The 23,493-nt window shown below is 44.6% G+C and overlaps 1 protein-coding gene across 1 annotated transcript in view; it reads left to right on the forward strand.

Annotated features, from left to right (window-relative positions):
* The window catches only part of pcdh15b (protocadherin-related 15b), a 1,024,406-nt gene that overhangs the window by 919,170 nt on the left and 81,743 nt on the right, over positions 1 to 23,493 (forward strand). The window contains 2 exon segments of the mRNA XM_055647246.1: positions 2,667 to 2,807; positions 14,564 to 14,691. Of these exon segments, the coding sequence (XP_055503221.1) occupies positions 2,667 to 2,807; positions 14,564 to 14,691 (269 nt within the window).

Here is a 23,493-nt window from a genome sequence, read left to right on the forward strand (position 1 = left end):
CTTCAGGTGCGGTCTCACCAGGGCCCTGTACAACTGCAGTAGGACCTCCTTGCTCCTCTACTCAAATCCTCTCGCTATGAAGGCCAACATGCCATTAACTTTATTCACTACTTGCTGTACCTGCCTGCTTACTTTCAGTGACTGATGTACAAGGACACCCAGGTCTTGTTGCACCTCCCCTTTTCCTAATCTTGACACCATTCAGATAATAATCTGCCTTCTCGTTCTTATCTTCACAAGATTACGATCGTGTCCAGTGATTACTCTTACTCTTTCTTGAACCCACACTATTTTTTTTTCTACACAATTAACATGATGGGTGCAGAAAGTTGTGACCACTGCCCACTCCGTCATCGGCTCTGACCTCCCCACCATCGGAGGGACCTATCGCAGTTGTTGCTTCAAAAAGGCAGCCAGCATCATCAAAGACCCACACCACCCTGGCCACACACTCATCTCTCCGTTGCCATCGAGAAGAAGGTACAGGAGCTTGAAATCTGGAACATCCAGGTTCAAGAACAGCTTCTTCCCCACAGCCATCAGGCTACTAAATACGACATCAACCAAGCTCTGAACAATAACAGTCTATTGCACTTTATCTGTTTATTTATTGCATACATATATATATGGTCTATGGTTATATAGACACACTGAACTTTTACCTCCTGTTCTGTATTATGTTTACATATTCTGTTGTGCTGCAGCAAGCAAGAATTCCATTGTCCTATTTGGGACACATGGCAATAAACTCTCTTGACTTGACTCTTGACTTGAAAGGTGGTGGGGGAACCGCCTCTGTGAATTACAGTCCAGGCAGTGAATCAGAATACTGATAACCATTCAATGCTGATCATCGTAGAAGCACTGAACTGCAGATGAAAAGACACAAAGTGCTGGAGTAACTCAGCGGGTCAGGCAGCCTCCCTGGAGAACATGCATAGGTGACCTTTTGGGTTAGGGACCCACCTTCAAACTGGAGTCTGAAGAAGAGTCCCGACATGAGATGTCACCTATGCACGTTCTCCAGGGAAGGCTGCTTGACCCACAGAGTTATGCCTCCGTCCCACTTAGGAAACCTGAACGGAAACCTCTGGAGACTTTGCGACACACCCAAGGTTTCCGTGCGGTTCCCGGAGGTTTCTGTCAGTCTCCCTACCTGCAACCTCCGGCAACCACCTGCAACCTCCAGGAAACGCATGGAAACCTTGGGTGGGGCGCAAAGTCTCCAGAGGTTTCCGTTCAGGTTTCCTAAGTGGGACAGGGGCATTACTCCAGCACTTTGAGTCTTTCACTGCTGATCTTTGTTGATGTAAGACACAAGATACTGGAGTAATTCAGCGGGATAGGCAGCATCTCTGGTAGGGAGGAATGGGCGACGTTTCGGCTCCATACCCTTCCTCAGGCTGATATTCATGTATCTCTGCATGATCCTTCCCAGTTATCAGTCTAGGCTTGAATAGGATTTGAGGATTTCCAAAATCATTTGTTTTATTGAAATATTGTGGGTCAAATTATTGACCTCACATTCACCCTTCATACAGAGGATACTGAAGATTAAATTTTAATGCATGAATTATTGGGTGGGTAATACAACAGATAAGCAAATCTCCCAGTAAATTATTGTTGGAAAGTGAAAGCAAATATTACATTTGTTGTGAGAGGGAATAAGACAACAGATATGTTGTAAAATAAAAAGATGAATGGGAATACAAGGTACTGCGGATGCTGGAGTAACTCAGGGGGTCAGGCAGCATCAGTGGAAGGCATGGATTGGCAATGTTTTAGATCAGGACCCTTCTTCAGGGTGGTGGTAGAAAATGGAAAAGAGAAGTGGTATAGTCCACCATATCTATGATAACCACCAAGCACCCACTTTTACATTAATCTGACCTTAACCCACTTTTTTGTAAATGAATGAATAAAAAAAAGCAAGTCATATAATATGCAAGTTCCGCCACCGTGTGCTTCTCATCTTTAGATTTTAGACTTTGGTGGCGCAGTGGGGAAACAGGCCTTTCGGCCCACTGTATACACGCCGACCAGCGATCACCCCGCACACTAGCTCTATCCTACACAGTGGGAACAATTTACGATTTCACTGAAGTCAATTCATCGACAAACCTGTACGTCTTTGGAGCATGGGGGGAAATGGAGAAAGTCCATGTAGTCACAGGGAGAACATGCAAACTTCATATAGACAGCACCCACAGTCAGAATTGAACCCAGGTCTCTGGCGCTGTAAATAGTATCATTGTAAATTAAGTAAAACTAAATCAGATTAGTATGAAGCTAGATACAAAAAGCTGGAGTAACTCAGCGGGACAGGCAGCATCTCTGGAGAGAAAGATTGGGTGGAGTTTCGGGTCGCGACCCTTTTTCAGATTGGTTAGGGATAAGGGAAACAAGAGATATAGGCGATGATGTAGGGAGATAAAGAATAATGAATGAAAGATATGGAAAAAAGTAACGACAATAAAGGAAACGCCATTGGTAGCTGTTTGTTGGGTGAAAATGAGAAACTGGTGCAACCTGGGTGGGGGAGGGATAGAGAGTGAGGGAATGCCAGGGCTACCTGAAGTGAGAGAAGTCAAGTTAGTATAACTGAGTATGATCTGTTGTTACGTTTTTGGTGTGAATAATACATTTGCCATTTGTTGTTGTTTCAGGAGTGTTTAAAATCAATAATCGTACAGGAGTCATCACGACAAATAAGACGTTGGATTATGAATCCATAAAAGATTACGTCATTCGGATCCAGGCAGATTCATTGCTGTTTTTCAGATCAAACCTCAGAGTTCCTTCAAGAAGTAAGTGAATCTGATTTCCTTTTTGTTTTGTTATTTCCAATGTAAAATACTACGGGTGAGACTGCATGTAACGTATTGTGTTCAGTTTTGGGCAACATGCAATAGCAAAAGATGTTGTCAAGCTGTAAAAGGTACAGAGAAGATTTACGAGGATGTTGCCAGGACACGATGGGTCTGACCGATTGGTAGAGATTGAGCAGGCAATGACTTCTTGAGGAGTCCTTGAAGCGCAGGAGGTGGGGGGTGATCTTACAGAGGTATATAAAATCACAGACAATAGACAATAGACCTTCGAGCCGAATGGCCAACTCGAGCATGTGAAGAATAGATTGGGTAGACCCAAAGTCTTTTGCCCAGAGTGGGAGAATCAAGAACCATAGGGCATACATTTAAAGTGAAGGAAAGATTTAATAGGAATCTGAGGGGTAACCTTTTCACACAAAAGATGGTGAGTTTATGGAACAAGTTGCAGGAGGAGGTAATTGAGGCAAGTACTATCATGACGTTTAGAAAACATTTAGGCAGGAACGTGGATAGGACAGATTTATAGGGATATGGGCCAAATGCAGGCATGTGGGACTAAAAGAGATGGGACATGTTGGTCAGCTTGGGCACGTTGGGCCAAAATGTGGATAAATCAAGAGTCAAGAGAATTTTATTGTCATGTGTCCAAGATAGGACAATGAAATTCTTACCCGTTGCAGCACAACAGAATAGGTAAACATAGTACAAAACGGAAGATAAAAGTTCAGTGTGTCTATAGACCATAGACCATATATACACAATAAATAAACAGATATAGTGCAATAATAATAATAGACTGTTATTGTTCAGACCTTATTTGATGTTGTGTTTAATAGCCTGATGGCTATGGGGAAGCAGCTGTTCCTGAACCTGGATGTTACAGATTTCAGGCTCCTGTACCTTCTTCCCAATGGCAACGGTTGTGAGGTTATCCACTTGTGGCAAGAACAGGAAGGCTAATTCTATTCAGTTTATAATCTAAATGGTGTCAGATTAGGAGAAGAGGAGGTGCAATGAGACATGGATGTGCTTGTACATTAGTCACTGAAAGTAAGCATGCAGGCACAACAGGCAGTGAAGAAAGCTAATGGCATGTTGGCTTCATTACTAGTGGATTTGAGTTTAGGAGCAAGGACATCCTACTGCAGTTGTACAGGGCCCTGGTGAGACCGCACCTGAAGTATTGTGTGCAATTTTGGTCTCCTAATTTGAGGAAGGACATTATTGTTATTGAGAGAGTGCAGCGTAGGTTCACCAGGTTAATTCCTGGGATGGCGGGACAGACATATGATGAAAGATTGGGTCAGCTGGGCTTATATTCGCTGGAATTTTGAAGGATTTTCTTCTTTCGTGTCCATATTCCACGTGTTCATCCCTGTCATTGTTTGTCCTGAAAAGGACGCAAGCTTCCGGCCACAATCAGTGGGAGCCATCACTTGTTGCAATAGATGATGGTGGTAGCAGAATTAGCTCAGGACACTTCCAGTTTCCAGCCCCGCAACATGTATGCTTCTGCTATGTGGCCATTTGGAAGGATGAGAGGGGATCTTACAGAAACATATAAAATTCTTCGAGGATTGGACAGGATAGATGCAGGAAAAACTTTCCGGATGTTGGGGGAGTCCAGAATCACGGGTCACAGTTTAAGAATAACGGGTGGGCCATTTGGGACTGAGATGAGGAAAAACCCTTTCATCCAGAGAGTTGTGAATCTGTGGAATTCTCTGCCACAGAAGGCAGTGGAAGCCAATTCACTGGATATATTCAAGAGAGTGTTAGATTTAGCTCTTAGGGCGAACGGAATCACGAGATATGGGGAAAAAGCAGGAACGGGGTAGTGAATTTGGATGATCAGCCATGATCATATCGAATGGCGGTGTTGGCTCGAAGGGCCAAATGGCCTACTCCTGCACCTATTTTCTATGTTTCTATGAACGGTCTGTTTCCACACTGTAAGTCTTTATGACTCTAGTCACTCTGTAATGGTATAATAATGATACGTGGAAGGCAACTTTCACAAACGAACAAACAATAATAGTGCAATGTTAAAAAATAATGCCCCCAAATCTATGTAGTCTCAGAGCCTCTTTGGAGATTGTAGTGTTTAATAGCCTGCTGGTTGTAATGAAGAAGCTGCTCCTGAACCTGGACATTACAGGTTTCCTGTACCTTCTTCCCGATGGCTGGAGTGGAATGAGAGCGTGGCCAGGATGGTGAGGGCCTCTGATGAAGCTGGCTGCTCTTTGGAGGCAGCGACTCTAATGATCCCTTAGACGGTGGGGAGGTCGGTACCCGTGACGGACCAGGCAGTGTTGACCACTTTTTGAAGTCCTCTTCGTTCCTGGGCATTCGAGTTGACGAACCAGGCTGTAACGTTCGCAATCAAAGGCAGAAAATGTAGATGCAGAAATACATACAAATGTGCAAAGACGCACCCGTGAGCAAGCTTGTGGCATCTGGGACTACCTCGCTAAAACGGATGATGGATCATCATTTCATCTTCCTTTAATATGTCAGCAGCCAAGTCTTTATATTTGAGAGAACGTTATGAAAGCAAAAATGAAAACTGTTGGGAAGCATCTTAAAAAATCAATAACTCTGCAGAAGGTCATTTTATAGTTTGATCCTTCATCAAAAACCCAGGGCTAAACTATTGTATCATTTTAACATATTAATGTAAAATATTGAACTGCAATCCTCCAGTGTTCCTCATGTCTGACGCTTTTTATTGAAAATGTTTGAAACTTTCTTTTGACTCTAACGAGGGTACATTGCAGAAAAAGGTTGTTAGGCCCATCGAGTCCGTGCTGACCAGCGATCACCCCCGTACACTAGCACCATGGGAGCAATAGGTCCTTCTGCAGTTTTACAGAGCCCTAGTGAGACCACACCTGGAGTATTGTGTGCAGTTTTGGTCCCCTAGATTTGAGGACGGACATTCTTGCTATTGAGGGAGTGCAGCGTAGGTTCACAAGGTTAATTCCCGGGATGGGGGGGTGGGGGGGGGGACTGTCATAGGCTGATGGAATGGAGCAGCTGGGCTTGTATACTATGGAATTTAGAAGGATGAGAGGAAATCTTCAAGTTCAAGTTCAAGTTTGTTGTCATGTGTCCCTGATAGGACAATGAAATTCTTGCTTTGCATCAGCACACAGAACATAATAGGCATTGACTACAAAACACATGAATAAATAAACTGATAAAGTGCAAATAACAAATAATGGGTTATTAATGTTCAGAGTTTTGGCCGAGCCAGGTTTAATAGCCTGACGACTGTGGGGAAGTAGCTATTCCTGAACCTGGTTGTTGCAGTCTTCAGGCTCCTGTACCTTCTACCTGAAGGTAGCAGGGAGATGAGTGTGTGGCCAGGATGGTGTGGGTCTTTGATGATATTGCCAGCCTTTTTGAGGCAGCAACTGCGATAGATCCCCTCGATGGAAGGGAGGTCAGAGCCGATGATGGACTGGGTAGTGTTTACTACCTTTTGTAGTCTTTTCCGCTCCAGGGCGCTCAAGTTGCCGAACCAAGCCACGATGCAACAGGTCAGCAGCCTACTGTGCACCTGTAGAAGTTAGAGAGAGAGAGTCCTCCTTGACAAACCGGCTCTCCGTAATCTTCTCAGGAAGTAGAGTCACTGATGTGCTTTCTTAATAATTGCATCAGTGTTCTCGAACCAGGAGAGATCTTCAGAAATATGAATACCCAGAAATCTGAAGCTCTTGACCCTCTCCACCATCGACCCGTTGATATATGGTCGATCTCACTTCTATACTCTGACTCGTCCCCATCAGTGATACGTCCCACCACAGTGGTGGGTCAGCGAACTTGATGATGGAGTTCGCACTATAACCGGCTACGCAGTCAAGAGTATAGAGTGAGGACAGCAGGGGGCTGAGCACGCAGCCTTGAGGTGCTCCCGTGCTGATTGTTATCGAGGCTGACACATTTCAACCAATACGAACAGTCTGTGGTCTTTGAATGAGGAAGTCGAGGATCCAATTGCAGAGGGATGCGCAGAGACCCAGATCTGAGAGTTTGGTAACCAGCTTGGAGGGGATGATTGTATTAAATGCCGAGCTGTAATCAATGAATAACAGCCTGACATATGAGTTTTTGTTGTCCAAGTGGTCCAGAGCGGAGTGGAGAGCCAGCAAGATCGCATCCACCGTTGATCAGTTGTGGCAGTAGGCAAACTGCAGTGGGTCCAGGTTTTTGTCGAGATAGGAGTTGATTTGCGCCATGATCAACCTCTCAAAGCACTTCATCACCACCGACGTTAGTGCCACTGGTCGATAGTCGTTGAGGCACATCACCTTGCTCTTCTTGGGCACCTGTATAATTGATGCCCTTTTAAAGCAGGTGGGAACCTCAGACCTCAGAAGTGAGAGGTTGAAAATGGCCGCAAAAACTCCAGCCAGTTGGTCCGCACAGGTTTTTAGAACACGACCGGGTATACCATCAGGTCCAGGCGCTTTTCGAGGGTTCACCCCTCTGAAGGATTTTCTGACGTCAGCCTCTGTGACTGAGACTGAAATACCATCACAGCGAATGGGGGCTCGAGAAGGCACATCAGTGTTCTCCCTATCAAAGCGTGCGTAAAACGCATTGAGCTCGTCAGGGGGTGATGTTTCGCCGGCAATCGAGCTGCCTCCTGATTTCGCCTTGTAGGAGGTGTTTGCATTCAGGCCCCGCCACAGCTGCCGAACATCTGTCTCATCCTCCAGATTGGAGCAGAAGATAGACCCAGAGTGCTGGAGTAACTCAGGCAGCCTATGTGGAGAAAAGAGTTTCAGACTTTATTCTTTTCACTTTATACGGATGTATGTTTATTTACCTCACTTCTGCAAGTAAACACAAAACACAAGGATGTACCGTTTAAACTCGTCCATTCTCCCGATTTCAGCGAAATAGGAGCATAGTGACCAAGATTAAAAATTACTCTTTCCGACAGCAAGAAAAATAAATCCCCAAACTGTAATTAGGTGAATAGTAACTTGTCGTCTTTATGGCTCCCTGCTGCCACCGCTCCGAGATATGGTATATAAAATATCTGCTGAGCCAGCGCACTAAGTGCCACATGCTGATTTAAGTAGCAAGATTTTAATTATGTACAATAGGCAGCCAGAGGAAAACAACTCAATTCACTGTAGTTCGCAGCTTGCCTCAAAACCGGCGGCGCTTATGGAAGGAGTAAGCGTTACGTTCTAAAGGTCAGCAGCAGCTGCTCGCCCAGCCCTATCCCAACGTTTAAGGACGGTCCCAACGTTTAAGAAACAGACAGGTACATGGATAGTGCAGGGAGGAACTGCAGATGCTGTTTTAACCCGAAGGTCAACACAAAATGCTGGATATACTCAGGCAGCATCTCTGGAGAGGAGGAATGGGTGACGTTTCGGGTCGAGGCCCTTCTATCGGGCCTAGTCAGGGAAAAGAGAAACGAGAGATATAGATGATGATGTAGAGAGATAAAGAACAATGAATGAAAGATATGCACACTCCAAAGACGTACAGGTTTGTTAGTGAATTGGCTTCTGTAAATTCTTAATTTGAGTGTACGATAGTGCTAGTGTACAGGGTGACAACTGGTCGGCGTGGACTCGGTGGGTCGAAGATATAAAATGAATGGAAAACAAAACCTTCATCAAAACAATAAAAACTACAATTCAAACTGCAACTAAGCATCTGCAAAGCAGAAAATAAACAATGAGTGTGTCACGCCCCTCAAGTGCAAAAGCTGGTCGGGGAGTCTTTTTATAACAGTTTTATTTCGGCAACCATCGATCTCCCGGTTGCTGAACACTTTAACTCCCCCTCCCATCCTACACTGAGCTTGCTGTCCTGGGCCTCCTCCATCGTCAGAGTGAGGCCCAAAGCAAATTGGAGGAACAGCGCCTCATATATTTCGCTTGGGCAGCTTACAATCTAGTGGTATGAACCTTTGCTTACCCTATCTCTCCATCCCTTCCCCATCCTAGTGCTGTGACCAGTCTGACTGTTCTCCAGGTTAAATTTTATCTTTGCACGCCTTGTTGTCAACTTCTCTTAGCTAACAATGATCTATTCTAAATTTTCTTTAAAATTCGTCCCCTTTGATCTGTCATTTTCACACCTTACTCTTCCATATCTCTGTGTCTCCCTCTCCCCTGACTCAGTCTGAAGATGGGTCTCGACCAGAAACATAATCATTGGAAAAAAGCTAATTTACAACTAGAATGCTGTTCAGGATTCAGCAGTATTTCAAGAAATGGTATATGCGGAAACTTACCTTTTTGTTGACGTATATTAAGTAATTGAAAATGTTAAGAAAAAACAAGTAAAAATTGAATAATATTTTTTCATCTTCCTAAAGTCTAGCTGGGATTTCAAATGAATTCAATTCAAATTCAAATTCAATTCAATTCAATTTGAATCAAATCAAATCAAATCCAATCAATTCAATTCTAATTCTCCTTATTCAAATGAATGGGGTCACCAATTCTATATAAACCACAGGGTGGGCTTTGCCTTGTGTTTAAACCAAAGATAGACACAAAATGCTCGAGTAACTCAACGGGACAGGCTGCATCTCTGGAGAGAAGGAATGGGTGACGTTTCGGGTCGAGACCCTTGTGTTTAATCTTGCCTTTGTCCCTCATGAGCGTTTTATTGTTCCACAAAGAAGGTTTCAGAGCAGAATAGTAGCTAGAAAGTAGATAAATAAAAGTATTCTGGAAGAATGTGTTACAGAGAAAATACCATTGTCAGAAAGGTTCTAATTTCCTCACAAAGTCTATGTGAGTACATCAGCATCACTGGTTGGCTCTGTATAGAAACAGGCTTGGAAATTCACTCCGCTCAAGTTTTCAGGGAAGATGGTTTGTACTTTGATTAAATTAGGAAGAATAGGAATATAAAACATGGTAATTCCGTTCATTTCTTGGTGAAACCCTAAATATTCTTTAAAGCAAGGTCTAGAGATTATTTCACGTAGCTTTTTGTATTATTTGCAATTGCAGTAGAAAATCACTCTCAGTGTATTTAGCGATTATATGAAAAACATTGCATTCGGTGTTACCTACAGATTTATCCCTATGCATAATACACTAAAAACACAAAGGACTGCGTGCATGCAATAGAAACATCAAATGGAGGGTATCGCATGTTTGACATATAAAATTATAAAAAGACTGGACAAGCAAGATGCAAGAAAAATGTTCCCAAATTTGGGCGAGTCCAGAACAAGGGGCCACAGTCTTAGAATAAAAGGGAGGCCATTTAAGACAGGTGAGAAAAAACATTTTCACCCAGAGATTTGTGAATTTGTGGAATTCCCTGCCACAGTGAGGCCAAATCACTGGATGGATTTAAGAGAGAGTTAGATAGAGCTCTAGGGGCTAGTGGAATCAAGGGATATGGGGGAAAGGCTGGCATGGATTAATGATTGGGGACGATCAGCCATGATCACAATGAATGGCGGTGCTGGCTCGAAGATCCGAATGGCCTCCTCCTGCACCTATTTTCTATGTTTCTATGACATGCAAAGTTTTGACTTTGGTGTTGCAACATTCCAGCATGCAAACATGCATCAGAGCTCACATGGGCCTGAAGTACACAGGTTGGTTTAATTTAGTGATACAGCATGGAAACAGGCCTTTCAGCCCACCGAGTCCGCGTTGTCCAGCAATTCCCGTACACTAACACTATCCCATGCACACTTGGGGCAATTTACAATTTTACCAAGCTAATTAACCTACAAACCAGGAGTGTGGGAGGAAACCAGTGCAACCGGAGAAAATTCACGCAGGTCACAGGGAGAATGTACAAACTCTGTACAGACGACACCCATAGTCACGATCGAACCCGGGTCTCTGGCGCTGTGTGGCAGCAACTCCACCCCAACACCAATGTCCCTGTGCACAACTGAGTAAAGGGCCAAGAATTCCCAAAACAATTGTCCTTTGTATACCTTACAAAATTGTTACCTGCTGGTTGTGGTATGGGACCCAGGCCAAGCATTAATTTAGCTTGGCTTCTCAGGGTGTTCCAGGCCCATATCGCTGCCTTCTTCACAAAGCAGGTGCAGACAGCTCCAAACCTTTTACTTCATTACTCTGTAAGTTGCATTAGATTCACCAAAAGACAGGTCGCTCAAGTATTTAAGTCGCCTATTATGATATGAAAGAGGATTGAAGTCCCATTTGGGCTGCTGAGTACAGCAACTTGATGTTAGCTGTAAATGAACCCACCAAGGGCACCGCATCTCAAGTGATACAACCTAGAAGATGGACACAGTATGTTGGAGTAACTCAGCGGGATCAGGCAGCATCTCCAGAGAAACGGAATAGGTGACGTTTCGGGTCGAGACCCTTCTTCAGACTGTCGGGGGAGAAGGAAAAGTACTTAGAACAAATGAATGAAAGATATCATAATAATAAGTCAAAGCCAGCAACAATTATCAGTGAAAGACAGAGCCCACAATGATCCATTGTTGGCTAACGAGTGATACAAAGAGTGAAACTCAGCAGGACGAACGTGAAACTAGTACGATGACAAGGGTGGGGGAGGGATGGACGGAGAGGGGAAGCAAGGGTTGTTTGAAGTTAGCGAAATCAATATTCATACCACTGGGGTGTAAGCTGCGCAAGCGAAATACGAGGTGCCGTTCCTCCAATTTGCGTGTGGCCTCACGCTGACAGTGGAGGAGGCCCAGGACAGAAAGGTCGGTGTGGGAATGGGAGGGTGAGTTAAAGTAACCTGGAGCTCACGTAGGCCGAGGAAGACAGAGCGAAGCCTGGCGTTCTATTCGCTTTTCCATTGTCAAGCAGACAAAACACTCAGCAAATGCCCGAGTTTTAATTAGGATTCTCACCGAAACACCACGAGATAAACGGTCTTGTCACATTCAGGGAACAGTGGGAGGCAGAGAAGAATATCCACTTTGCTGGGCTCTGATGTAAAATACTGAGCTACTTTGGGAATCATTTATTGTGTTCTGTATATGATTTAGCCCGACTATGATTGAAATTTGAAAGGCAACACATTAACTTTCTTATTTTTCAGCGAAGACAGCAATTGGGGTCATCTGTTTAGTGAATTACAATTGCGGGCAGTCCATCTTTCAAAATGGAATGAAACTGAATTAAGTTGTCGAGTGAAAAATGGTCAGCGTAGAATGAAGCATTCATAATTTTTGAAACAGTCTGCATTAAATAAGTCACATTCATCTGAGCACTAGAAGGCAGGACCGCTCTCATATATGCCCATTCCTTCACATGAGCAGTTAGCAAAGCACTCTAGGCCTGAAATAATCTATAATATAGGGCAGCACGGTGGCGCAGCGGTAGAGTTGCAGCCTTACAGCACTAGAGACCCGGGTTTCATCCTGACCACGGGTGCTGTCTGCAATTTACACAAGCGGGCACCATGGCGGTGCAGCAGTAGAATTGCTGCCTTACAGCGCCTACAACTCCAGAGACCCGGGTTCGATCCTGACCACGGGTGCTGTCTGCACGGAGCTTGTACGTTCTCCCCGTGACCGCATGGGTTTTCTCCGAGATCTTTGGTTTCCTCCCACACTCCAATGGCGTACAGATTTGTAGGTTAATTGGCTCGGTGTAAATGTAAAGTTGGCCCTCGTGTGTGTAGGGTAGTGTTAGTGTGCGGGGATCGCTGGTCGGTGCGGACTCAGTGTGCCAAAGAGCCTGTGTCTGCGCTGTATCTCTAAACTAAAATGCTGAGTAACGAAAATGGGCTAATTCGCCATAAACTCAACGACATGACATATGAATAGCCTGGTAAACCATCAAGCCCGTACCTTTAAGATGATCTAATATTATTTGGTTTGCATTGCTGACATTGCATGTTCCCGATGTTGGGGGAGTCCAGAACCAGGGGCCATAGTTTACGAATAAGTGGTAAGCCATTTAGAACGGATGTGAGGAAAAACTTTTTCACACAGAGAGTTGTGAGCCTGTGGAATTCTCTGCCTCAGAGGGCGGTGGAGGCCGGTTCTCTGGATGCTTCAAGAGAGAGTTAAATAGGGCTCTTGAAGATAGCGGAGTCCGGGGATATGGAGAGAAGGCAGGAATGGGTACTGATTGTGGATGATCAGCCATGATCACATTGAATGGTGATGCAGGCTCGAAGGGCCAAATGGCTTACTCCTGCACCTATTGTCTATTGTCCATTGTCAAAGAAGGATAAAATAGAAAAAACACTCAAATGTAATAGTGCACTTGAAATAATTAGCATATAATAATACAAAATGGTCAGAAAATTACGTTCTGGCTGCCAAGGTATGTGATCAGCTGACCACATTTGAACAGAGTCGATTACTTCAGAAGTGACCAGAAATCTACCAAATATTCCAAATGTGGCCTAAATTTAGTCCGGTATTGTATCGCCGACCAGTGGTGACCCCGAACACCGGCACGTGATGCACAGAATCTCTTGCCCAGAGTAGGGGAATCGAGGACCAGAAGCCATAGGTTCAAGGTGAAGGGGAAAAAATGTAATAGGAATCTGAGGAGTAATTTTTTCACACTAAGGGTGGTGGGTGTATGGAACAAGCTGCCAGAGGAGGCAGCTGAGGCTGGGACTATCTCAACGTTTAAGAAACAGCTAGACAGGTACATGGATAGGACAAGTTTGGAGGGGTATGGGCCAAGCGCAGGCAGGTGGGACTAGTGCAGCTGGGACATGTTGGCCAGTGTGGGCAAGTTGGGCCATAGGGCCTATTTCCACACTGTATCACTCTTTGACACTCTCCTACGCACTGGGGACAATTTACAATAAGAAGTAAGAAGTAAGTACTTTCAGAAGTAAGCAGTAAGTAAATGAAGATAGAATCAAAAATCTGTAGTAACTCAGCAGGACAGGCAGCATCTCTGGGGGAGCAGGAATGGGTGACATTTTGTGTAGAGACCCAATTTCAGGGTCAATGAAGGGTCTCCACACGAAACGTCACCCATTCCTTCTCTCCAGAGATGCTGCCTATCTCGCTGAGTTACTCCAGCTTTGTGTGTCTATCTTCAGTATAAACCAGCATCTGCAGTTCCTTCCCATGCAGTAAGTAAATAACCCGCTATGCTTGTTTTCTTTTCACACAATTTATGTTGGGCTGTGTGACGTCAACTTGTTGTAAGTGAATGTATTTAGTTTAGTTTAGAGATACAGTGTGGAAACAGGCCCCTTCGGCCTATTAAGTCCTCGCCGACCAGCGATCCCCCGCATATTAACACTATCCTAGGGACAATTTACATTTAAACCAAGCCAATATACCTACATACCTGTACGTCTTTCGAATGTGGGAGGAAAGCGAAGATCTCGGAGAAAACGCGCGCGGTCACGGGGAGAACGTACAGTAGTCAGGATCAAACCTGGGTCTCTGCCGTTGCAAGCACAGCAACTCTACCGCTGCGCCACTGCGCCAAGTATTGAAATGCTCGGTCGAGTGTATGAAAATAATGTTTGGTGCCTTCCCACACACAACTTTGATTCTGCTGTGTGGGGATTTTTTATGTTAAATTCTATAGTGTGTTGTGTTCTTTATTTTTTATTGTATGGCTGTATGGGAATTTCATTTCACTGTGCCACCTGACACATGTGACAATTAAATGGATCTTGAATCTTGAATCTTGAAATAATGACGCGTCATGTCTGAATCGCTGCCTACAATTAGAATAAAGCGCGTTCTTTTGGTGGGGGGAAAATAAAATCTCGGGTAGCTTTAATTTTTGTAATTTCTGTTCCAGCCAACACTGCAAAGGTTTTCATCGAGGTGCAAGATGAAAATGACCATGCCCCTGCTTTCACCAAGACTCTCTATCTGGGAGGGGTGACAGAAGATGCCAAGACATTCACCACAGTGCTACAGGTCGAGGTGAGTGAGATGATGAATTTTCCTACAGCAGAGATTTTGTCCTGATCCATGTTGTGGTTTTTATTACTTGGCTACTGTGAAAAGCTACAGAAACTCAGAGTTGTGGCTGATTTGATCTAAATCTCCGGCTTACTGAATTGCACCTGTTCCAGATAACACAGTATTCAAGCAATTTTATTTTTCAAATACTAAATCCCCACAAAAATCCACATATTATTATGCTGAAGATAAACTTGGTGAACAGTCCTTCCGATACACAGTCAATTACTTTTTAATTTAGTTTAACTTAGAGATACAGCAGGGAAACAGGCCCTTTGCCCCACCCAGTCCGCGCCGACCAGTGATCCCCACACATGAACACTACCCTACACACACTAGGGACAATTTTACATTTGCACCAAGCCAATTAACTTACTAGCCTGTATGTCTTTGGAGTATGGGAGGAAACTGAAGATCTCAGAGAAAACCTACGCAGGTCACGGGGACAACGGACAAACTCCGTATAGACAGCACCCGTAGTCAGGATCGAGCCCGGGTCTCAGGCGCTGTAGGGCAGTAGCTCTACCGCTGTGCCACCAAGATTCAAGATTCAAGAGAGTTTATTGTCATGTGTCCCTGATAGGACAATGAAATTCTTGGTTTGGTTCAGCCCAACAGAACATAGTAGGCATTGACTACAGAACAGATCAGTGTGTCCATATACCATTGTATAAATATATACACACATGAATAAATAAACTGATAAAGTGTAAATAAACAGATAATGGGCTATTAATGTTCAGAGTTTTGTCCGAACCAGGTTTAATAGCCTGATGGCTGTGGGGAGATAGATATTCCTGAACCTGGTCATTGCAGTCTTCAGGCTCCTGTATCTTCTACCTGAGGGTAGCGGGGAGATGAGTGTGTGGCCAGGATGGTGGGTCCTTGATGCTACTGCCAGCCTTTTTGAGGCAGTGACTGCGATAGATCCCCTCGATGGAAGGGAGGTCAGAGCCGATGATGGACTGGGCAGTGTTTACCACTTTTTGTAGTCTTTTGCGCTCCAGGGCGCTCAAGTTGCCGAACCAAGCCACGATGCAACCGGTCAGCATGCTCTCTACTGTGAACCTGTAGAAGTTAGAGAGAGTCCTCCTCAACAAACTGACTCTCCGTAATCGTCTCAGGAAGTAGAGGCGCTGATGAGCTTTCTTAATAATTGCATCAGTGTTCTCGAACCAATAGTTCAATATCGCTCTATTTGTCACATGTGCAACTGCGCAGTGAAATTCTCATTGCATTTATTACACATGTGGGCACCGCCATTTTTGGCGCCATTATTCAAAGTCCGGTCGGCACGGATGTGCAATGTACTGAAGCAGTTCCCGCAAACCGACGTGCCTCTCCTCTCCTCTCCTCGCCCCAGCTAATCTTTGTGTCCCGGGGGCCACCTCCTGCAGCCGACCTTGAAGGCGCTGGAGGCATGACCCCCGGTTGACCCTCCCACCGGCCTCTACTCCTCGCATCCGTCGTCTCCTGCCGACTAACAAGCCCTCGGCGGGTTACCAATGATTTTCCTACAGCGACTTTTCACGAGAAAGAGTTAACTTGTCCAGTTGTTCGCAACCAGAAGCACATGCGATATTAATAATAATAATAATAATAATAACTTTATTTATAAAGCGCTTTTAGACAACATCAGTTACCACAAAGTGCTGTACATGGGAAGTCAACAAAAAGTTATTACAAACTACTAAAACCATTAAGACGACAGGACTATAAAAACAGTAAAAATTAAAAGACATTAAAAGCACTAAAACAGGAACAATGTCTCAGCCAGTGTCGAAAACCAGTGAATAAAAGTGTATTGTGTAAAGGAAAATAAAATGTGCTGCTTGTTTAGGGACTGCAGGAAATTAGGCAACACAAAAATGACGAGGAGTTGACTCGATTTCTGGCCAAAATGATGTGGCATCAAAGCGTGAAATAAGAATGGATTTAAACAGCTGCTTCTGCTTTTGGATACTTCGAAAATGGTGTGTTTGGGAATATTTTTGCCAGCCTGTTTCTAAGCAACCATTTTAAACCCCTATAAAATAAAATGCTGGAGGAACTAAATGCATCAGGCAGCATCTGTGAAGGGCAACGTTTCATGTGAGAACTTTTCTTCAATCTTCAGTCTGACTTTGAACATCCGTCAACAGAAAATTTAACGTTTTATTTTTGACTTCGGTTTTTGTGGCTCATAGTCACTTCCAGCAATCTAAACCTATTGAATTTTGAACTCAATTAATTCTTCCGCTGTTAGAATTATAGTCATAGAGGGTTGTACAACATGGAAACAGGCCCTTCCGCCCAACTTGACCATGTTGACCGGGATGCCCCATCTGCATTAGTCATAAGGTCATAAGTGATAGGAGCAGAGCTAGGCCATTCAGCCCATCAAGTCTACTCTGCCATTCAATCATGGCTGATCTACCCCTCCCTCCTAACCCCATTCTCCTGCCTTCTCCCCATACCCTCTGACACCTGTATTAATCAAGAATCTATCTATGCTTTAAAAATATCCATTGTCTTGGCCTCCACAATCTTCTGTGGCAAAGAATTCCATCTGCCCCATAGTCCCAACCTGCCTGCATCTGGCCCATATCCCTGTAAACCTTTTGGGGCTGTCCCACTGTACGAGCTCATTCAAGAGCTCTCCCGAGTTTAAAAAATAATCAAACTCATGGAAGCACGAAGAATGTACGTAACGGGTATGTCGGAGCTCGGGACGTCTCTTAGCGGCTTGTAACGCTAACGGCAGGTACTCAGGAGACGCGGTAAGCTTGGGAAGACTCGTGAAGATTTTTCAACATGTTGACAAATGTCCACGAGAGCCCCGAGTACCTACAAGCGACCATTACCGTAAATCTCTGAGTTCGAATAGGGCAAACTCGGGAGAACTCTTGAATGAACTCGTTCAGTGGGACAGGGCATAGCTTATCCATGCACCTGTCCACTTGGGACAAATTCCAATATTTACCAATACCAATTAACCTACAAACCTGTATGTCTGTGGAATGTGGCTGGAAACCGGAGCATCCGGAGAAAACCCACGCTGTTACAGGGAGAACGTGCAACTCCATACAGGCAGCACCCATGGTCAGAATCGAACCCAGGTCTCTGGCGCTGTAAGGCAGCAATTCTACCGCTGCGCCACCGTGCCGCCCTTAATGCATCTTGTCACAAGGGACAGAACACTGAGGAGAAATGCTAGCCACAATTATATCTTAGTAGGTTTCCTTTGACTATTCTCCGACGAGATGAGAAAAGGTTTTATTATTCATGAAATGGTGATGGTTCTGTTAATCTCGCATTTTACACGCTTTGCCAAACATTTAAAATGTTCAGCATACAGATACAGAACATGATACTTCAGTCTCTTATCTCTAGTATGCTTATGAATCAGTGGATCTTTGTACATAGAACATAAGTTCATGTTAAAGGAGCAGAATTCGGCCATTCGGCCCATCAAATCTACTCTGCCATTCAATTATGGCTGATCTATCTTTCCCTCTCAACACCATTCTTTTGCCTTCTCCCCATAACCTCTGACACCCGCACTATTCACATGGAACAACACAGGAGAGATGATGAAGAGCAGAGAGAGAGGGGAGACAATGGATGGTTTTCTATCAGAGAATGCTCGAAGACCCCAATCACGCTCTTGACGTTGCACGCAACATGATTTTTCCGTTCTCACTCAACAAAGAGCTAACAATGGCCTGTTTTTTTGCATATCTATCATTAATTTGTTCTATCTCTCTCTGCATCTATATCTCCTGTTTCCCTTGCCCCGTCTGAAGAAGGGTGACACCAAAAGCTGGAGTAAGTCATCGGGACTGGCGGCATCTCTGTAGAGAAGGCTTAGGTGACGTTTCGGGTCGAGACCCTTCCTCAGTTACTTCATTCGACTTTAGTCTGAAGAAGGGTCTCGACCTGAAACGTCACCCATTCCTTCCCTCCAGAGATGCCGCCTGTCCCGCTGAGTTACTCCAGCATTTTGTGTTTATCTTCGATTTAAACCAGTATCTGCACTTCCTTCCTACGCATGATTTTTCTGTACTTGAATATCTGGAAAGTTAAGTTTACAACCGCACGATAGGGTGCTAATGTTTTGCTCATTGGACCTTCTTTGTTCTAAACTGACACCCCCCCACCCCCTCCCATTACATTCCCGAATGTTGCTGCCTCCTTAGTCCCCGTAGCAACAGCTCATTCAAGAGACAAGTGAAGAGTACTTGTGTTTAATTGCCGTATGTACCGACAATGGAACAATGAAGTTCTTATGGGCCTGTCCCACTTACGCGACTTTTTCGACAACTGCCGGCACCCGTCATAGGTCGTTCAACATGTTGAAAATCCAGCGGTGACCAGAACAAGGTACGAATCTTTAGGCGACTACTCACGATCATTTTTTACACAGAGAGTGGTGAATCTCTGGAATACTCTGCCACAGAATGTAGTTGAGGCCAGTTCATTGGATGTATTTAAGAGGGAGTTAGATGTGGCTAAAGGGATCAGGGGGTATGGAGAGAAGGCAGGTACAGGATACTGAGTTGGATGATCAGCCGTGATCATATTGAATGGCGGTGCAGGTTCGAAGGGCCGAATGGCCTACTCCTGCACCTATTTTCTATGTTTCTATGTTTTTCTATCAACAGGCTGCACCCCGCGACATGTGAATAGACACAAAATTATGCAGCAACTCAGCAGGTCAGGCAGCTTCTCTATAGAGAAGAAACATGTGAATAGTCTCCTCAGTCGCCCAGAGAGTCATAGCGGCTTTCTGGTCGCCGCTGGATTTCAACATTTTGAAAATTTTCGCCGACCTGCAACGACCTATGACGGGTGCCGGCAGTCGCCGAAAAAGTCGTGTAAATGGGACAGGCCTATTAATTGCATCTGCTTAACAGGCCTGTAAATGAAATACACAGATAAAAAATTATAACATTCAATGAAGGAGTCAATAAATTAATAAACGTAATCCAGGAGAGTTCAAAAATCGAAATCCGTGGTGCAACCAAACATATAGTGCATAAAGCTTAAGAGTTCACAAAGTGAGAAAGAAATGCAGATGCTGGTTTACACCGAAGATAGACACAAAATTATGCAGCAACTCAGCAGGTCAGGCAGCTTCTCTCGAGAGAAGAAATATAACGTTTTGGGACGAGACCCTTCATCAGAATATTCAAAAAAATAAAGCTCTTAAGTGATAGGAGCAGAATTAGGCCATTCGGCCCATCAAGTCTATTCCGCCATTCAGTCATGGCTGATCTATCTCCCCCTCCTAACCCCATTCTCCTGCCTTCACCCCGTAACCCCTGATACCCGTACCAATCAAAAGATGCTGACGTTAGTGTTCAAGAGTCTAATGGTTGCTGGGAACCATTCAAGAACTTGCAAGTCAGGGTTTTCAGACACCTATACCTTTTTCCCGACAGAACGAGGGAAATGAGAGCGTGGCCAGGGAGGAGTGGGTCTTTGGATATACTGACTGTCTTTTACAGGCAGCCCTCCTATAGATCTCCTCACTAGTGGGGAGTTCAGGAATGGACCGGGCGGTCAAGTCAAGTCAAGTCTACAACATCTCAGTGCAGTGATCTCCTTAATGCTCTTGGCTTTTGTGCAAAAGTTAAACAACAAAACAAGGCTGTTATGGAACCACACACATGTGTTTTACATAATACTATCTGTAGGTCGTTCTGTAGAGTTAGTGGTGAGATTTTACAGTCCGAATTACTGGGAAGAATGTCCTCTAATCTTCAAATGGAAGGAGAAGTTTCCCCGTAGCACACAGTCCGTTGCAGGGGTGGAAGAGGTCTCTCAGATTTTGTTTGCTCATTTCCTGTTGTATGAGTTCTGCAGGGGGGTGATTGAAGTTCCCATAGTGCGTTCGGCCGAAAGCACTACGCTCTGCAGAGCCTTCTTGTCCTTGGCAGCGTCTACAACTCTCTGTGATCTCCTTCATTCCTTGGCATTTGAGTTAATCAGGCTGTAATGGAACCCAGTGATGTGTCCACCAACTATCTGCCGTCGTTCAAGGGAATGCTGTCCCATACTGAATGTCCTTATCTTCAAAGGAAGGAAAGAGTCCCCTTCCAGACTCAGGCCATTTAAGTTGAAACAGTTGATAAACTGGATCCATCTTTTGGTACATACAGCTGCATATGATGGAAGGCCAAAAAAACCAGTGGGTCTCCACTGCATCTCTGGAGAGAAGGAATGGGTAGATCAGAATGCAAAGTCAAAGCCCTCTGGAGAGAAGGAATGGCGATACAGAATGCTGGAGTAACTCAGCGGGTCAGGCAGCATCTCTGGAGAAAAGGAAGCCATACAGAATGCTGGAGTAACTCAGCGGGTAATGCAGCATCTCTGGAGAAAAATAATGGGTGACGTTTCAGGTCGAAACCCTTCTTCAGACTAAAGTAGAATGAAGTAGCTGAAGATGAGTTCGGTGCTGGGTCCATTGCTGTTTGGCAGCTATATCAATCATTTGGATATGAATGTATAAGGCAGGATTAATAAGTTTGCAGATGACAATAAACTGGGCGGTATTGTAGGCAGCAAAGATGAATAGCAAATATTGTGGCAGGATCTTGATTGGTTGGGCAGGTGGGCTGAAGGATGGTTAATGGAGTTTAATACAGATAAATGTGAGGGGTTGCATTTTGTTAAGTGTAACCATGTAACCAGGCAACCGAACCACTCGCTCAACAGCTGGAGAGTGGTCCTGTGTTACTGTCTATCTCATTGGAGACTCTCGGTTTATCTTTAATCGTACATCACTGGACTTTATCTTGCACTAAACACGTCTTACACTACCGTGTCAGAGGTTACGGGGTGAAGGCAGGAGAATGGGGTTCGGAATGGAGAGATAAATCAGCCATGATTGAATGGCGGAGTAGACTTCATGGGCCGAATGGCCTAATTCTACTCGTATCACTTATGACCTTATTCCATAGAAACATAGAAATTAGGTGCAGGAGTAGGCCATTCGGCCCTTCGAGCCTGCACCGCCAGTCAATATGATCATGGCTGATCATCCAACTCAGTATCCCGTACCTGCCTTCTCTCCATACCCCCTGATCCCCTTAGCCCCAGCGACAACGGAGACTTAAACAAGAAATGAACTGGGGTCAACTACCCCGTGGCAGAGGGAGAGATGTGTGAAAAAAGTTCTTCTCATCTCGGTTTTAAAGGATTTCCCCCTTATCCTTAAGCTGTGACCCCTTGTCCTGGACTTCCCCAACATCGGGAACAATCTTCCTGCATCTAGCCTGTCCAACCCCTTAAGAATTTTGTAAGTTTCTATAAGTTCCCTTATCATGTACTGTATCTGTACACTGTGGACGGCTCGATTGTAATCATGTTTTGTCTGTCTGCTGACTGGGTAGCAGGCAACAAAAAGCTTCTCACTGCACCTCGGCACCCGTGACAATAAACTTCAAACTGAACATCTTTGCTGAGGAAGACAAAAATGCTGGAGAAACTCAGCAGGTGCAGCAGCATCTATGGAGCGAAGGAAATAGGCAACGTTTCGGGCCTAAACCCTTCTTCAGACTGAGGTTTCTTTGCTGAGGTTAGACACAAAAAGCTGGAGTAACTCAATGGGTCAGACAGCATCTCTGGAGAAAAGAAATAGATGACATAATTTATTCCTTTTTCTCCAGAGATGCTGTCTGACCCGCTGAGTTACACCAGCTTCCTGTGTGTATCTTTGGTTTAAACCAGCATCTGCAGTTCCTCCTTTCACATCTTTGCTGAGGTGGTACATGTAGGCAGGTTCTTGTGAAATCATTTCCACCACTACCGACTGTCCCCTCATTAATATTCTCTGTGCAGGGTTTCTTTTCTCTGATGTGATTATTTCTCTTCAAAGTCCGTGTACGGACTCAAGGTTTAAAATGGTAGCTGAACGCATCCAAGGAGTAATTAGACTAAGGGGATTTGAAGCTCAGAAGGCCCTTCATTCATCTGATGAATTTTAAAATGTTGTCAACCATATGCCTTTAAAATTATTCTGGGAAGATAAATGTAGTTAAATTGAATAGCTGAGTTCTTCCCTCAGCCACCAATCCCAAACACCCTGCTTGTTGTGACAGTGTTACTGAAGTTTAACGAGCATGTGATATAGAACAGGCAGCCTTTTGGCGCAGCGGTAGAGTTGCGCCGGAGACCCGGGTTCGAACCTAACTACGGGTGCTGTCTGTACAGAGTTTGTACATTCTCCCTGTGACCGCGAGGGTTTTAGACAATAGACAACAGACAACAGGTGCAGGAGTAGACCATTCGGCCCTTCGAGCCAGCACCACCATTCACTGTGATCATGATTGATCATCCACAATCAGTACCCCTTTCCTGCCTTCTCCCCATATCTCTTGACTCTGCTATCTTTAAGAGTTCTATCTAACTTTCTCTTGAAAGCATCCATTGAATTGGCCTCCACTGCATTCTGAGGCAGAGAATTCCACAGACTCACAACTCTCTGTGTGAAAAAATGTTTCCTCACCTCAGTTCTAAATGGCTTACCCCTTATTCTTAAACTGTGGCCCCTGGTTCTGGACTCCCCCAACATCGGGAACATGTTTCCTGATTCTAGCGAGTCCAATCCTAAATGCCAGTGCATACAAGCCCAGCCGCTCAATTCTTTCAACATATGACAGTCCCGCTATCCCGGGAATTAACCTCGTGAACTTACGCTGCACTTCCTCAATAGCAAGAATGTCCTTCCTCAAATTTGGAGACCAAAACTGCACACAATACTCCAGGTGTGGGCCCTGT

The sequence above is a fragment of the Leucoraja erinacea genome, chromosome 15 (assembly GCF_028641065.1).
Source record: "Leucoraja erinacea ecotype New England chromosome 15, Leri_hhj_1, whole genome shotgun sequence".
Lineage (NCBI taxonomy): Eukaryota > Metazoa > Chordata > Chondrichthyes > Rajiformes > Rajidae > Leucoraja > Leucoraja erinaceus.